The 16,093-nt window shown below is 44.8% G+C and overlaps 2 protein-coding genes across 3 annotated transcripts in view; both read left to right on the forward strand.

Moving 5' to 3' along the window:
- WDR77 (WD repeat domain 77) lies at positions 1-14,879 on the forward strand. Of its 2 annotated transcripts, XR_014844526.1 has the most exons (13): positions 1-198; positions 450-635; positions 1,469-1,610; positions 1,955-2,004; positions 4,606-4,676; positions 4,816-4,870; positions 5,331-5,402; positions 5,975-6,083; positions 6,622-6,690; positions 7,214-7,307; positions 13,396-13,655; positions 14,358-14,538; positions 14,756-14,879. XR_014844526.1 is itself a non-coding variant. In XM_003355245.5 (10 exons), exons 1-10 carry the CDS (start codon positions 84-86, stop codon positions 7,371-7,373), a joined length of 1,029 nt encoding a protein of 342 aa, XP_003355293.3. In that variant the 5' UTR covers positions 1-83; the 3' UTR covers positions 7,374-8,303. The 2 variants fall into 2 exon arrangements, 1 of the variants encoding a protein (XP_003355293.3); XM_003355245.5 differs by lacking the exons at positions 13,396-13,655; positions 14,358-14,538; positions 14,756-14,879 and having other exon boundaries at positions 7,214-8,303.
- The window catches only part of OVGP1 (oviductal glycoprotein 1), a 19,318-nt gene continuing 17,969 nt past the window's right edge, over positions 14,745-16,093 (forward strand). Inside the window, exon 1 of the mRNA XM_085020896.1 lies at positions 14,745-14,879. The gene's annotated coding sequence lies outside the window, so the exon portion shown is untranslated. The remainder of the gene's footprint in view (positions 14,880-16,093) is intronic.

The following is a 16,093-nucleotide window of genomic DNA, read 5'->3' on the forward strand; positions in this document are numbered from 1 at the left end:
GAGGTGGACCACGTGGGGGCTGGTGGAGCTGAATCTCCGGCGGGCGTCCAGTTTAGGTCGAAGTTGGAGTTGGAACCGTGGAGATGCGGAAGGAGACCCCTCCCTCCCTAGTGCCCCCGGCGGCCCGGGAGTGGAACCTTCCCCCCAATGCGCCCGCGTGTATGGAGCGTCAGTTGGAGGCTGCGCGGTACCGGTCAGGTGAGCCTGGGTTCCGGGCCTGGGCGCTCCCTCACCCCAGCCCCGGGTACCCCTTCCTGGGACTGAACTTTCCATCCCGCCTCCGCTCCGCATGCCATCCTGATCCCTGCCTCGCGTCGCTGAGCTCAGTCCCCAACTTGCCCCGCATTTCCGGGCTCTGATCCAGACCTGGCCCGCTGGCAGTTCTGGGCGGTCACCATGGAGACGAGCCCTTCCACTTCTCACACGCTGACAGATTGTACTTCCCTTAGATGGGGCGCTTCTGCTCGGGGCTTCCAGCCTGAGTGGCCGCTGCTGGGCTGGCTCCCTCTGGCTTTTCAAGGACCCTTGCGCCGCCCCCAACGAAGGCTTCTGCTCCGCTGGAGTCCAAACGGAGGCTGGAGTGGCTGACCTCACTTGGGTAGGGGACAGAGGTATCCTGGTGGCTTCTGATTCAGGTGAGTCACTTTCTCTTCAACCTTACAGGTGGAATGGAAGCTAGCGGTGTAGGTCAGGCTAGGGTCAGTTTTTAATGTCTGGTACTCAGTGCTTGGGGGAGCTTGAGGGTGCTGGCCCGGAAAGAGAACTCATGTATAAGTGGAAAACACCTGTCCCAAGATCCTAAATTGGTGAGCATTTCTAGCAAAATAGACAACAAAATTAAGAAGTGAATTGGAACCATGTTTATTCTTTGTAACCCCTCTGTATCACCCACTATCTGGCACCCCAAACCAAGGATAATCTTGATCCTAAAGATGATGCTGAGCCGATCTGTGCTGTCTCTTTCCGTTTCTTCCCATTTTCTTCTTAAATATCTTCATTTTGCTTTGCTTTGTTTTGCTTTGAATGTCAAACTCAGCAATGGAGGCTTTGATGTTAAAAAAAAAAATCAGAATATGGGTGTTGGCAGATGTTGGCATGGAAGCATAAAAGCAGGACGTTGAAGATTGAGCCCCTGGCAGTTGAGCTTGAACACTACATATTCAGGACAACTGTTTGGGGGGTTTCTGTACTTGCCCCATCACTGTGTAACATATTTTTATGTTATTCACCAGCTTTTTTATGGCTCTGCGAGACATTTATTCAAACTGTTCAACAAATACTTATTAGTGTCCAAATAACTGGAAAGATTTAACCATACTAGACTGTGTGCTGCAGATCATTGTGGAGATTCATCTTAATCTCCTGAGAACTAGAATCCTAGAAGTGAATTGCTATCTTGGTGTAATCCAAGCTTATTCTCCCACCTCCCCCCCCCCCCCCCCCCCCCCCGCCTCCCCACCCACAACAGGTGCTGTTGAATTGTGGGAGCTGGATGAGAATGAGACACTCATTGTCAGCAAGTTCTGCAAGTATGAGCACGATGACATCGTGTCTTCAGTCAGTGTCCTGAGCTCTGGCACACAAGCTGTCAGTGGTAGCAAAGACTTCTGGTGGGTCCCTGATCTCATCACTCCTGTGCCTAGGCCTCCTTCCTTTGTGTGTCTTTAGTATCATGTTCGTTTCATTAACCAACATTTTAGACTCATTATAAGGACCTAGTGACTAATGATGGCATTAGAGATATTGCAGTCCACTGTAAACGTAGACCCATAACAGAAATCCAGGAGGCGAAGACATAGGATGTGTCAGTTAAGTGAAGTTCCCGAGAGCTGCAGTCAGGTCCTTAACCAGTTGCACCACAGCAGGAACTCCCTCGAAGTTCTTATTTGAATGCAATTTTTTAATGTAGGTGGTGTAGGTCAAAATTAAGTCTCTGATTCCTTTTGCTTCTTAGCATCAAGGTTTGGGACCTTGCTCAGCAGATGGTTCTGAATTCATACCGAGGTGAGTGCATGTTCTTTCCTTTTCAGTCCTGGCCTTGGCCGTTTTGTTTTTATTCTTCCCTTTGTGCTTTTTGAACGTTGCTTGGATGTTAATGAATCAGTTCTTTGCTTTCCTGCCTGGTAGTTTTCTTCCAAAACGGTGGTCAGGCCCCACTGTTGATCCTTGCCCCTTAATTTCTCTATTTTTATTGACAGCCTCACCACCTTCTTGGCCACCAGTGGCTCAAACTCCCAGTCCTCTCCTACTCCTCCTGTTTCCCACTATCAGTTGGTCCCCAGGTCCTTTGGAGTGTTTTTTTCATTTGGTCCATGACCTTTTCCATTTCTTATGCCCCCTTTTACTTACAGGCTTCACACAGACAGTGGCACTCATCTCATCTCTCTACCTGTAATCTTTGGTCTTTCATTGATTTCTTGTGGTTTACAGATTACAATCCCATGTTTATGTCATGGTGTTCGGGCTTTTTTTCACTGTGACTCTCCTTCAAGTATACCATGCTAGCTAAACCCAGTTACAGTAGATCTTTGGCATTCCCCAAGCATAAACTCTGATGCTTGTGAATCTTGAACTTTTGAATATTCACCTCCATAAAATCTCTCTCTCTTTCTCTCTCTCTCTCTTTTTTTTTTTTTTTTGGTGAGAACCATTCCTTATGTTTCTTTTTCTGCTCACCTTAATGAATAGCACTGGCAGTTGATTTTATTTTGAGAGCCATCTTCATGAAGATACCAAATCTTTTTTTTTTTTTTTTTGGTCTTTTTAGGGTCACACCCACAGCGTATGGAAGTTCCCAGGCTCAGGGTCGAATCATCAGCAACGCCAGATCCAAGCTGCATCTGTGACCTACGCTGTGGCTTGAAGCAATGCCGGATCTTTAACCCACTGAGCGAGGCCAGGGGTTGAACCCGCTTCTTCCTTGTTACTAGTCAGGTTCACTGCTGCTGAGCCATGACAGGAATTCCTACTGAAGATAGTATCTAGAGCATTAATGTGTGTGTGGCTAAGTGATGTAGATGGGGTGATTGATCACTGGTTCCCTCAATGGCTAAGTGCCTTTCTTTGCCAGTTCTCACTGCTAAGTGCATGATTCAGATATGTTGGGAGCAAAATCACAAACTCATCCGTCTCTTGGAGCTTCAGAGCATATATTTAGACAATAATGTTCGAATGTCAGTGCTCAAAGTCTGACATACCTACTTTGTGTTTTCTAGATGTACAGCGTGTTTTCCTGGTCAGTGCTAAGGAACTTTTTCATTGCCTGCCACCTTTAGCCTTTTTCTTTAGTTCTTTGTGTTTGTTCTTACTCTCTTGCGCTGATTCCAAATCCCTCCAGGGCAGAGGAACCACATATCTTTTCATCTTTGTACTTTCCCATTGTGTTTGTCCCAAAACTTTGCTGTTTTTAAGGAGCAGTATGTTGCTTTTCATCATGTTGCTTTTGCATGGATTCTCTGGAGGATGGTTTGAGGCCCCCCCCTTCCGTACCTGGGCGGAACCACATTCAGACTATCTCAGAAAGTCTGGTTAGTTGCTTTAGAGAAGGTGGTTTCCACAGCCTTTAATTAACACTTAGCATTGACCTTGAACATTTTTAGCCTGTAGCCCTAAGGGAGTCTTGAAAAACTGTACCCTTTCACATGTTTTTAAAGTGGTTTCTAGTTTAAATTGAGCTCATCGCAAAGAAAGTTGTATCTAGCCGTGCCATTTACGGTACACTTTTTCAAAATATGTTTGTCAGAATTTTGGATTTTCAGATTAAGCTCATTTGATTTATGTAAAAAATCTACCAAATAACCTAACTGCCAAAAACCAACTGTGTGTTAAAGTTGGCCAAGTGAGACTTGAGCACTTTTCTTGAAAAATCTGACACTTCGTTTTTAAATTCGTATGGACCTGTTAGGTGTCTTTATGTGACCACATGCCATATTTTTCAAAATTCTCATTATTAAACAGAAGAGATAAGCCACAGAACCACTCTAGGATTTGTGATGGGGATGAGAAAGGCCAGCTTCCCCCACCGAATTTTACCCAGATGCCCTTTCTTTTTTGGTCAGCTCTTCGGGCAAGCCCCTTTTTGTTTTCTACCTTAGGTTTCTAGACTCCTGAGCATCGTAGCATGGTGGGCTTGGGGCGGGTGAGAGGTGCGTGTTTCCTCCGCACGGTGGGAGACGGGTGACTGAGGGCAGAGGTGAGCAGTGCTGGCAGCCTCTACATAGTGTCTCAGTTCAATGTGGAGAGAGAGCCTTGGAGCCATTCCCTCTAAACTCTCGGTGTCCAGAGCTCCCTCAGAAGTCTTCGTATGCACCTGGAGGCACGTAGGCCTCTGCTCTTCCACGGTCCTTGCTGTAAGTTCCCCTACTGTTTTTACCCAGCCTTTAATTTATCTTTCATGTCTGTAGTGATTCATTTTTCCCGAAGCCTTTTGAGGTTTTATGCTATCAACATTTCCTCTTAGGTTTTGTCTTATCCAAAACACTCACGGAATTTGTTACATGGCATCACACGACTAGGCTTGTTTCTCACAGCCTCTCTCCTACCCCTTGATAGTGTCTGGACTGCCTCCATTTCTCCGTCGTATTTCTTGTTCTCTCTCCTCTGCAGCTCACTCTGGGCAGGTCACCTGTGTTGCTGCCTCTCCCCACAAAGACTCCGTGTTTCTCTCCTGCAGTGAGGTGAGCTAAAGCCTCTTTTCCCCTTCCCGCCCCCTAAGCGCACCCAGACCCTGTGGACCTCAGTCAGGTGTGGAGGGCTTCCGGCGAGCGGCTGCTTCCTTGGATCGTGAAGCCCTTTTTCTGTCCCTTTTTCTTCTAGGACAATAGAATTTTACTTTGGGATACTCGCTGTCCCAAGCCAGCGTCACAGATAGGTGAGTCTGAGAGCCGGTGGTGGGAGAGTGAACAAGGACCGAGTTCTCCCAGGAGCCCACCTGGAAGAGGCTTTCCTGGGCCAGAGTCAAGGGCGAAGGCGGCCCAGTCACTGACCCAATGGCATAATTGCTCTCCTACCCACTGCAGCTCTGTTGAGCCAGTTGATGCCGTGGGTCCCACAAGGAAGGGCTGGTTCCTAGGTGGGCGATGTACCTTATGTTGCCCGGATGAGGGAACGAAGGGGCCAGAGTTGTTCTCTTCCTGCTTTATCATTGAAACTTGCCCGTGACTCATGTCTGGCAGGGGCAGGAGGCTGATGGGGAGGTGCAGGTTGTGAGGGTCAAGGAGGAGAACAGACGGCCCTGGCAGGACTCACGATACTGAATAGAGGTGCCGCCGGGATTTAGAGTGACTTCACCCGAGCAGCTTTGTCTCAGACCCTTCTTCTCCCCTTTGCAGGCTACAGGGCCTCTGGCTACCTGCCTACCTCGCTGGCTTGGCATCCTCAGCGGAGTGAAGTCTTTGTCTTTGGTAAGGCAGCGTGTGAAACTGTGGGACGACTCTGGGAAGGGGAGGATGAGCGAGAGAGCCCTGGCTGCCCACTCTGCCCACTTGGGCACTAGATGAGTTGTGCTCATGGGGGGCGGGGAGGCGGAATGATCCGAAAGTGGTTTTGGTTTAGCTTTGGAGAACACGATGATTTTTTTCTTAGTAGATTTGACTCCTGATTGTCTGCTGTGGCTCTTGTGTTCTGGGCATAGCTGGAAGTCAGGGGGCCACAAAGCGAGTGGATTGTTACAGGGGGGATTCTGTTGTGTGGAGGGGGTGGTGGTGCTGACGTGCCGACGTGGCTGTGCCTGTAGGTGCATAGTTTGTAGGAACCTAACAACTATGTCATCGAATAACCTAATAACTATAATTAACCCTGTTAATTTAATTTTCACAACCCCTAGATGACTAATCATTTCTACTTTACCAAAGAGGAAATTGATGCTTAGAGTGGTGAACTTGTCCAAGATTGAGGAACGAGCATCCAAATCCAGGCCTGGCTGAGTCCAAAGCCCATGCTCTTACCTCTGTGATGTCCCCCCTCTTTCCTTCAGGCGATGAGAATGGGACCGTCTCCCTTGTGGACACCAAGAGTGCAAGCTGTGCCCTCAGCGCAACTGTGCACTCCCAGAGTGTCACCGGGCTGGTGTTCTCTCCACACAGGTACTGTTCTTTGTCGTCGAGGGCCTGGCGGGTGTAAATGGAAACAGCGAGGGGAGATGCCTGTGTCGGCGGAGCACTGGCCGACTGGGTAGTTCCTTAAAGCAGGCACTGTTGTAGCTGAGCTTTCGGAATCTCAGTGAGGGGGCTCTTAACACTGCAGTCCTTTTGGGGGTTGTATGGTCTCTGACTGCAAATGGCTGAAATTCGGTGTTGTTCCTGCTCAACACCCACAGTGACTAATATTGTGGGCTTCTAGGGCTGTGTGGTTGGAAGTTGTTTCTGGGTTATTGATGAAGCTGTGGGGAGGGACCCAGTGAGAAAGTTAGTTGCTGGGATGCTTCTCAGCCCTGGCTTTGCTCCCTTTTCCTCATCTGTCTTTGAAACGTATACTGTAGACTTAGGTGTAGCCAGACCTTAGCCTTAAGTGGGGGTTAGGCCAGCTGCTCCGATCACTTTAGAGTCGGGGTCTGGGGGCCAGTGAGGTTTTGCATTGGGGCCTGTGGGCTTTACCTCCCCCTGCCACCCCCTTGTCTCCTAGCACTCCCTTCCTGGCTTCTGTGAGTGAAGACTGCTCCCTCGCCGTGCTGGACTCGGGCCTCTCCGAGGTGTAAGTGTGACGTGGAATCCTGTGATCGGGAAGCAGGGCGGGGAGCAGCCGCTGGCTGGGTCCTTTTTCTCTTTGGAAAAGTGTATTGTCTCTTTCCACGGGACCGGGTGATGGAAGCAGGCTTGACTGTCTCCCTTGTTCGGGGCTGACTCACAACCAGCTCTGTCCCTGGCAGTGGGGGAAGGTGGTGGGGGGTGGGATTTCCGAGTCTGGCCTTCCAGCTGTCTCCCAGAAAGGGGCAGTCTACCCTCCTCATGTGAAGAGCTACACGCAGGCAGTGCAGCGTGCTGTAGGGCGAAAGGCACCAGGCAGAGATTGGAATTGCACTTCCTGCTTTGCTGTGGTCCGCTGTCTGATGCTGACTTGTGTCATTACCTTTACTCTGGCTCTCATTTCTTCTATGAAAATCGGGCCCTGGATTGGACTGTAACACATCCACAGGACGTGCCCTGGGGTGTCGGGTCCGTTTCTTGGTCCCTCCTGTCTCTCTTACGTGCCCACACTTTTCTTTTTTCTCTTGTAGGTTTAGAAGCCGAGCCCACAGAGACTTTGTGAGAGATGCTACCTGGTCCCCGCTCAATCACTCCCTTCTTACGACAGTGGGCTGGGACCATCAGGTCATCCACCACATCTTGCCCACAGAACCTTTCCCAGAGCCTGGACTTAAGAGTGCTGCCGAGTAGATTGGATTTAAGACAAGCAAATCCCCCATGAGTATCTGCTCCCTCTGCCCCTGCCCACTCAGTTTGTGAGACAACACAGGAGCCTTATATAGTGTGTTGACACACCAGATCTGTTAATAGGCATTGTCTCTCAGCCTGGGGGAGGCTGGATCTGGGGTCCTGTAGTCACAGAGAAGAAAAACTTCCTTGAAGATGGACGTGTGTGTATGTGTCTGAGTGTATGTGTAGATAACATAATTTTTTTAGCAGAGATGAATAAAAAAAAATGCATCCCGCATCTTCCCCAAGATCTAACCCCCCTCCCCCCACAAAAAGTTGGCAGAAGGTTTTTATGCCTCCCATGTAGCTGTGCTTGAGGAATTGACTGTGTCTTGGTAAGGTCTGGGCTGTGGGCATTGCTGGATTCTTGGAAGCAGCTCGTGACTCGTCATAGAGATAGGAGCACCTTTATTTTTTTAATAGAGCTTGATTCACCTTTGTCATGGGCAGTGCTTCCATTCACAGAAGTCCGGCCCAGCTCGCCTTGAGGAAGAGCCAGGACACTTAACATGGTTTTGCACATCTCTTTGCCATTAGACTGAGCCGAAGTCCAGTTGCTGGCTGAGTAAGAAGTGTGTGATGCCCACCCCCCGTGAAGTTGTGTATATGAGAGATGAGTGTATTTCTGTCATAGATGCCATGGGAAAAAGTTTCAGGAAGGTGGAGAGCTTAAAGGCACTTCAGTTAAAAACTGACACAGACTTTCATAGGAATGTCTGCCACTTTCCCACCTGAAAACAGCCTGGGGCCTGACCTTTTTTGCCTCTGGGCCCCTGCCTCTGGATCTAGGAAGCCTGAATGTTATTTTGGGGAACTCTGAAGATTTTAAATGCAGCAAGAGAGAGAGAATCGGAAATACTGGTCAGTGAAATAAAAAGTTGATTCATTGTTGGCCTGTCTTTTGAGGTGTGTGTCTCATGTGCAGTTAGACCTGTGTCACTTATGTGTCATCTGGGTACCAGTCCTATAGCCCGTTATTTTTTGTGTGTGCTTCCCCAGCCCCACGGAGTAGTTGGAACTTAAGGCAAACGTTTGGTTATTTGGTTGGTGGCTACTGCCGCTTAGAAGTTAGGGATCAATTACTGATTGTATTGAAACTAAATGCAATCAGCTATGTACTTTTGTGCTTTCCAAGTTTCATTTAGCGAAAATCCCATGAAACCGCCCCAGTTTCATGGGCAAAGTATTGGTAAGTAAAGCTTCTGTGTTCCACCCTTGCTGAGCACGAGCTCTATTCTCACAGTTACCCTCTAGTAAAAACAGGGCAATTTGTAGTCAGTGGATCTGTCTACTGGGTTTGCGGGGAGGTAGGAAGGAAGCTTCACTGTTCTTAACTCTAACTCCCTGGGAAGAATTGGTGCTTTGGTAGAAACACTTCCCAGAGGCAAAAGCTTAAAATTTGTGGTCATTTACAGAAAGGAGGTAGGGGGTGAGGTGAGTAGGAATTAAACCTGCATTGGCCTGTTGTTCATGGACTTCAGAATGGTGGAGAGAAACTCAGAAGAGACGAATTCAAGGAAACCAGTGCTAGTCTGTCAAGGTGCTTAGAGTGACATCGAAGGAGGAAAACCTAAGTTTTTGAAGAACCACGTTACTTAATGTAAAAAATGTTAGTTTGGATTCAGATCTGGGCTGATGAAGGCAATTCACATCGATTAGTGATGGCCACCAAGACATTTGTAAAACTAATTGAAGTCACAGTAGGAATGACCATCACAATTTTGGTTAAATATCTCTGCCATAGTAAGGAAAAAAAAAAAGGGTGGTTCAAGATAGAAGACGACCTCCAAATAATCAGAAATGTAGCATCACATGTAGGATTATTCACAGACCCTTGATTTGAGAGTAGTTTCAGTAGAGTGAGCAGACGTCCCTGTGACGGGTGGAAATGGGCTCCTTTTTTTTTTTTTTTTTTGGTTTGTTTGAAGTCATACAAGCATGTATTCTCCATTTAGTTTCACTTGTTCAAATGTCTTGAGCACCAGGGAGTAGACCCATTTCCCTATCTTCATTGTTCTTACTCTAAAATCTATTAACCAGACCCATGATGTTCCCCTGCTGATTTCAGGTGCTCAGAACACCAAAGGCTGAGGTTGGCTCAAGTGCAGTTGCAGGTGGCTCCAGACATCAGGCTGCTTTTCCAGGGTCTCTCCTGCCCCGCAGAACAGTAGGAGGCTGGTCATTAATTACCAGCTACGTGAGCATTTCCTGCTGATTCACAATTGCACTATTGGCAGCAAAATCACCCAAGCTCTGAGTGCTCTGGGCTTCTAGCCATGTTTGTTCTAGGCTGCATGATAGAGAGGGCTGGAACTTGGGAAGATATAAGTGGGAGGGTTCCTGCAGTTTATTTTTCAATCACTCAGCTACAGAGTGATTACCTCATCCAGACCTAAAAGAAAAGGGCTCTGATTTTTAAAAGGCAGATTCTTCTTGCATTTGGACAGCACAAACGATGTGCTTTCATATTTTTTTTTTTTGTGTTTCAGTGGTCGCTTGACTCAACTCTAGCTACAAACTAGAAGAATGGGAAAAAAAGATTTGTTCCAGAATATATGAGCATTTCTTTCACTAAGGCATATACCAAGTGTTTCTATGTATTCCGGGGCAGTTTTAGGACATCTAAGGAAAGCCAGCATAGATGAAAGAAGCTGAGGGAATTCTTATTGGATCTCCGTTCATAGCAAGTTTCTTAGCTGCATATCTCTGGGTCACACTGAACTTAAGAATCACTCGTGCAGGAAACAGATTTTTTTTGGAAAAAGGATAAGCAAGCTCTAGTCTAGTTTCACAATTTGCGTTGTGAGGGAATTCAAATTTTCGAGAACATCAGCTTTCTATATAGCTTGATTTTGGGAAAGTAAGCAGACCAATCTTAAACCCAAAACAGTCTCTTATTGAGTTCTCTATCAAAAAATGGGCAGTTGTGGAGTTTTTCTTCCTCATCACGGGGTCACAGGATTAGTACAATCCAGAGAGTGACGGAGATGTAAAGATCAAGAGAGGAAGCAATAACTCATTGTAAGAGAGGCACGTAAGATATAATCATTGATCCTAAAATCTTTCATCATCTGGGTAAGTTTTAATGCAGTTCTACTTATTCTGGAAACCCTCCTTGTCTTGTAAATGTTCTGCTGCCTCAGTGTATAGTATAATAAATCATCAAAATTCAAAAAATCAGTAAATAAAGAGTTTAACCCCTAAACACCATCCTTTTAACTTTATAGTGGCAGCCTAGCCAGTGCTACTTGTCGAAAGTTCCTTCAGTGAATAAAGACATTTCATTATCACTGTGGTGCTGGGTGTCAGATTCTGGAATATTTCACTTTGGGAGGCACCATGTTATAAGCAATAGGAACTTCAGTTTCAAATTAAAAGTTTTTACTCCAATAATAAATCTCATCTGGGATCACAGTGGAAAGGAATGAAGCTTATTTGGATTAGAAAGTGTTTTTTACATGTACAAGCTAAATCAGCTTCAAGTTCTGCCAGATCTTTTAACAAGCAACTTGTCTTTTACAGAAACCCTCTGAGTAGGTTAGAAACTGGCTGATCAGTACAGGCCCCTGATCATTATCCAAAATCAACTTGCCTGGAAGTTAATATTAACACTACCTGACCTTGGCACCTGCCATCCCTGGGCTCCTGTTGGCAGATTCCTCATGGCAGGATCAACTTGAGCCTTAGTTATCTCTTTCTGTTTTTTTTTTTTTTTTTTTTTTTAGGCATGACAAAATATTTAAACTTACCATTTTAACTATTTTAAGTGTACGATTCAGTGGCATTAAGTATACTCACATTGTAATGTAATCATTTCCACATTCCATTATCCCAAATTGAAACTTCATGCCAGTTAAGCAATAACTCCCTCCTCCCAGGCTCTGACAACCTCCATTCTACTTTCAGCTCTATGAATGTGACGAGTCTAGGTGCCTCTAATGAGTGGAAGTGTTTGTCCTCTGTGTCTAGTTTATCAGTTGATTTTATAAGGTGTTGACTTGCTCCTCAAAGCGTGGTCCATGGACCAGCAGCATTGACATCATCTGGAACTTGTTAGAAGGGCAGAATTTATATTTTCACAACTTCCCTAGTGACTCCTGCATGTTAAATTTTGTGAAGCACTGGCTCCGATTAGCTTTTGAGAATTCTAGGTGGTTCAGGAACCAGGCAGGGAAGTCACCAGTCATTGAAGAGTGAGTAGCTGTGGTGTATCAGAAGCTTTCAGGCAGTGTGGTTTGTGGTAGTGAGCAAGATGGCAGCCCAGGCTTCAGCAGCCTAGTCAAGAGAGAGAGAGAGGATGAAATTAGTGTTTCAGTGCTAGCCAAAAGAAATAGATTGGTAGAAAACAGAGGGATCATAACCAGTCATGAAGCAGTGGTGAAGTGACATTTGAATGGAGCCCTCAGGGTTTAAATGTGGGTTGGCTGATGTTTGGGGCTAGGCAGGCATTCCAGATGGAAGTTGCTGTGTGGAAGTGCTGCTGTGGAAGGAGCTTTGAGCTTCCTGGACAAGGAGGACACTGCAGCTACTGTTAAAAGGAGATGAGACTAGTGGCAGCTGGATGGTGGATGCCGTGAGCCTCAGTAAGGATCTCAAAAGTAACACGTAACTCAGAAGAAACATGTTCCATGTGCTTTTTGAAATGGATTCCATTGCTGTGCTTTGGAGGGAAGACTATGGAAGCTTAAAGGGGACTGGTTTTTTGTTTTGTTTTGTTTTGTTCTTTTTTTTTTTAATTTGATCTGAGCCACTAGATTAGCCTTGGCCATTTGGCTACTCCCACCCAGGAGTTAAATCTGGAGGGAATGCTGCAAAGATTCAAAGAATGGGTATCTGGCAATGACGACTAACAGCCCAGTGGCAGCAGCACCATTACTAGTCCCAACAGGGAACTTCCTAATCAGGCTTCCAGTGACAGGACCCAGGCAGTGTCCTTTATAGTCTTTCTTGGATCCTGCCTGTGTTTTAAGACTGATTCTTGAAACTGAGTTGTATGAGCTGTTTATAAATTTTGGAAATTAACCCCTTATTGGTCACATCATTTGCAAATATTTTCTCCCATTCAGTAGGTTGTCTTTTCATTTTGCTGCTGGTTTCCTTTGCAGTGCAAAAGCTTTTATTTTATTTTATTATTATTTTTTGTCTTCTGTCTTTTTGAGGGTCACACCCACAGCCTACGGAGGTTCCCAGGCTAGGGGTCTAATCGGAGCTGTAGCTGCCGGCCTTCGCCAGAGCCACAGCAACACTAGATCCAAGCTGCATCTGCAACCTACACCACCGCTCATGGCAACGCCGGACCCTTAACCCGCTGAGCGAGGCCAGGGATGGAACTTGCAGCCTCATGCTTCCTGGTTTGATTCGTTAACCACTGAGCCATGATGGGAACTCCCGGGTCTCATTCTTTTACATGTAGCTGTCCAGTTTTCCCAGCACCAGTTGTTGAGGAGACTGTTCTCCACTGTATATTCTTGCCTCCTTTGTTGGAGGTTAATTGACCATAAGTGCATGGGTTTATTTCTGGGCTCTCTATCCTGTTTCATTGGTCGGTGTGTCTGTTTTTGTGCCAATACCATACTGTTTTCATTACTCTAAAAAGCTTTGTAGTACAGTCTGAAGTCTGGTAGCATGATTCCTCCAGCCTAGTTCTCTTTTCTTGATTGCTTTGGCAATTTAGAGTCATTTGTGGTTCCATGTAAATTTTAGGTTTTTTCTAGTCCTGTAAAAAATGTCATGGGTATTTTGATAGGTATTACATTAAATTTGCTTTGGGTAGTATAGACAATTTAACAATATTAATTCTTCTAATCCAAGAACATGGGATATCTTTCCATTTCTTTGTATCATTACCAAATTCCTTCATCAATATTTTGTAGTTTTCAGAATATATGTCTTTCACTTCCTTAGTTAATTTTATTCCTAGGTATTTTATTCTTCTTGATGTGATTGTAAATGGGATTATTTCCTTAATTTCTCTTTCTCATAGTTCACTATTACAAAGGACCCAATAAAAGAGTGAGCAGAAGACTTGAATAGACATTTTTCCGAAGAAGATATACAGATAGCCAAGGGGCACATGAAAAATTGCTCAGCACCACTAGTCATCAGAGAAATGCAAATCAAAATCATAATTAAAACTCACACTTGTCAGAATGGCTATCAACAAAAAGTCTACAAGTAGAAAATATTGATGGGAATGTGGAAGAAAAGGGAATGCTTGTACACTGTTGGAAGGATTTTGAATTGGTACGGCCACTATGGAAAACTATGCAGGTTTCTCAATAAACTAAACATAGAACTACCATATGATCCAGCAATTCCACTCCTGGGTTCATAGCTGAAGAAAACAAACCAAAAAAAACCCCCACTAATTTGAAAAGATATTTGCACCCCAATATTCATGGCAGCATTATTTATAATAGCCAGGATATGGACACAAAGTGTCCATCAACAGATGAGTGCATAAAGAAGATGTGGTATACATACATGCAATGTAATATTACTCAGCTGTAAAATGAAATTCTGCCATTTGTAGCAATGTGGATGGACCTAGAGAGCATTACGCTTAGTGAAATAAGTCAGAGAAATACTCTGTTATCATTTGTATGTGGAATCTAAAAAAATAAAATGAATGTATATTACAAAGCAGAAAAAGACTCGTAAATATAAAGAACAAACTAATGGTTATCAGTGGGGAGAAGGAAGGGAAGGAGGGGTGAGATGGAGTATGTGTGGGATTAACACAAACTACTATGTATAAAATAAATGAGCAATGAAGTTATAGCACAGGGAAATATAGACTGTTTTTATTATAACTTTAAATGGAGTGTAGTCTATAAAAATATCGAATGAAACTAATGTAATATTGTAAATCAACTATACCTCAATTTAGAAAAGACTGATTCTATAATTGATTCTTAAATTCGTTTTCTTGTTTGATTGGTTTAGCAATAGGTGGTTTCTGTTGTTTGCAACTCCACCATTACTGTCTTGCTCAGTGGGGAAAATCCTGCATGTTCTGTGAGGCTGGAAGTAAAGTAGAAGCTGTTGTCAAAGTTATGAGAATCTTTCTGCGAGGTCATCACTGCCCTCGGGAATAACAACCTCTCTTCATTGGTATCTATGAAGGGTATTTGATTTCTTGTTCTGATCCTGCTCTGCTGACTCCACCCTCCTTCCCCAAGAGTCTTTCTGGGGACCCGTCCACTCTGATGTGCCACCAGAGAAGCTGGACAGCTGCTTGTTACTGTATATTTTAATAATAGTGTAGCAGGTGCAGTTGGTTGTCTAATAACTATTCTCCCTGCTTCTTTCGTCTTTGCTAACAGGACTTTGATTTTGTGCAGGTACAGGTGGCCAGATCCTTTAGGCTAGAGAAGAAACATATCAAGAACTTGGATCTTGGATGATGGCGCTAAACACCTGAGTCAAGCAGTGCTGATTAAGCCACCTCTGGGGATTTCTTCTGATGTGAGTTAATAAGTTTTCATTTTGGTCAGATTGCTTCTAGTTGAGTTTTCTGCTGCATGTAGCAAATGCAAATAGTTAATAGTGCATTATAGTTTTGAGTATTTATCCTTTAAACACTTTATGTAAAGTGATACTTTTAATCATCTGGACACACAGAAAGGTAATTAGGACTATTTTTGTTATATTCTTTTTTCTTTTTTTTAGATTCCACATATAAGTAAAAATACACAGTATTTCCCTGTCTTTGTCTGCCTTACTTCACTAAGTGTAATACCGTCTAGGTCCATACATGTTGTTGTAGATGATATTTCATGCTTCTTATGGCTGAGAATATGTGTATACCTATTATATATATATTCCACATCTTTTTTTATCAATTCATCTGGAGTTTTTGTTTGTTTGTTTGTTTTTGGCCACCGTGTGCAGTGCCTGATGTGGGACCTCAGTTCCCAGACCAGGGATTGAACCCGGGCTGCAGTGGCGAAAGCACCAAGTTCTAACCACTAGACTGCCCACATCTGTTGATGGACACTTAGACTGCTTCTATATCTTGGCTATTGTAAATAATGCTGCTATAAACATTGGGGTACACCCAAGAGTGGAATTGCTGGATCATGCGGTCGTTCTATTTTTAATTTTGTGAGGAACCTCCGTACTGTTTTTTCATGGTGACCATACTAATTTACATTCCCACCAACAGTGTACATGGGTTCACTTTTCTCCATATCCTTGTCAACCTTTTTTATTACTGTCTTTTTGATGATAGTCACTCTGACAGGTGTGAGGTGATAGTGTGGTTTTGATTTGCATTTCTTTGATGATTAGCGATGTCGAACATCTTTTTACATGCCTATTGGCTACCTGTGTATCGTCTTTGGAAAAATGTCTATTCAGGACTTCTGCCCATTTCCAAATTGGGTGGTTTGGGTTTTTTTGTTTTTGTTTTTTTTGTCTTTTCTGGGGCCACACCTGTGGCATATGGAGGTTCCCAGGCTAGGGGTCTAATTGGAGCTGTAGTCGCCGGCCTACACCAGAGCCACAGCAATGCCAGATCTGAGCCACGTCTGCGACCTACACCACAGCTCATGTTAACACTGGATCCATAACCCACTGAGCAAGGCCAGGGATTGAACCCACAACCTCATGGTTCCTAGTCTGATTCGTTAACCACTGAGCCATGACGGGAACTCCCTGGGTTGTTCGTTTTTTGATAT

The sequence above is a fragment of the Sus scrofa genome, chromosome 4 (assembly GCF_054392235.1).
Source record: "Sus scrofa isolate SSC_HxYL_T2T_F1_AM1 chromosome 4, Sscrofa_HxYL_maternal_Yorkshire_Landrace_v2.0, whole genome shotgun sequence".
In the NCBI taxonomy this organism is placed as follows: Eukaryota; Metazoa; Chordata; class Mammalia; order Artiodactyla; family Suidae; genus Sus; species Sus scrofa.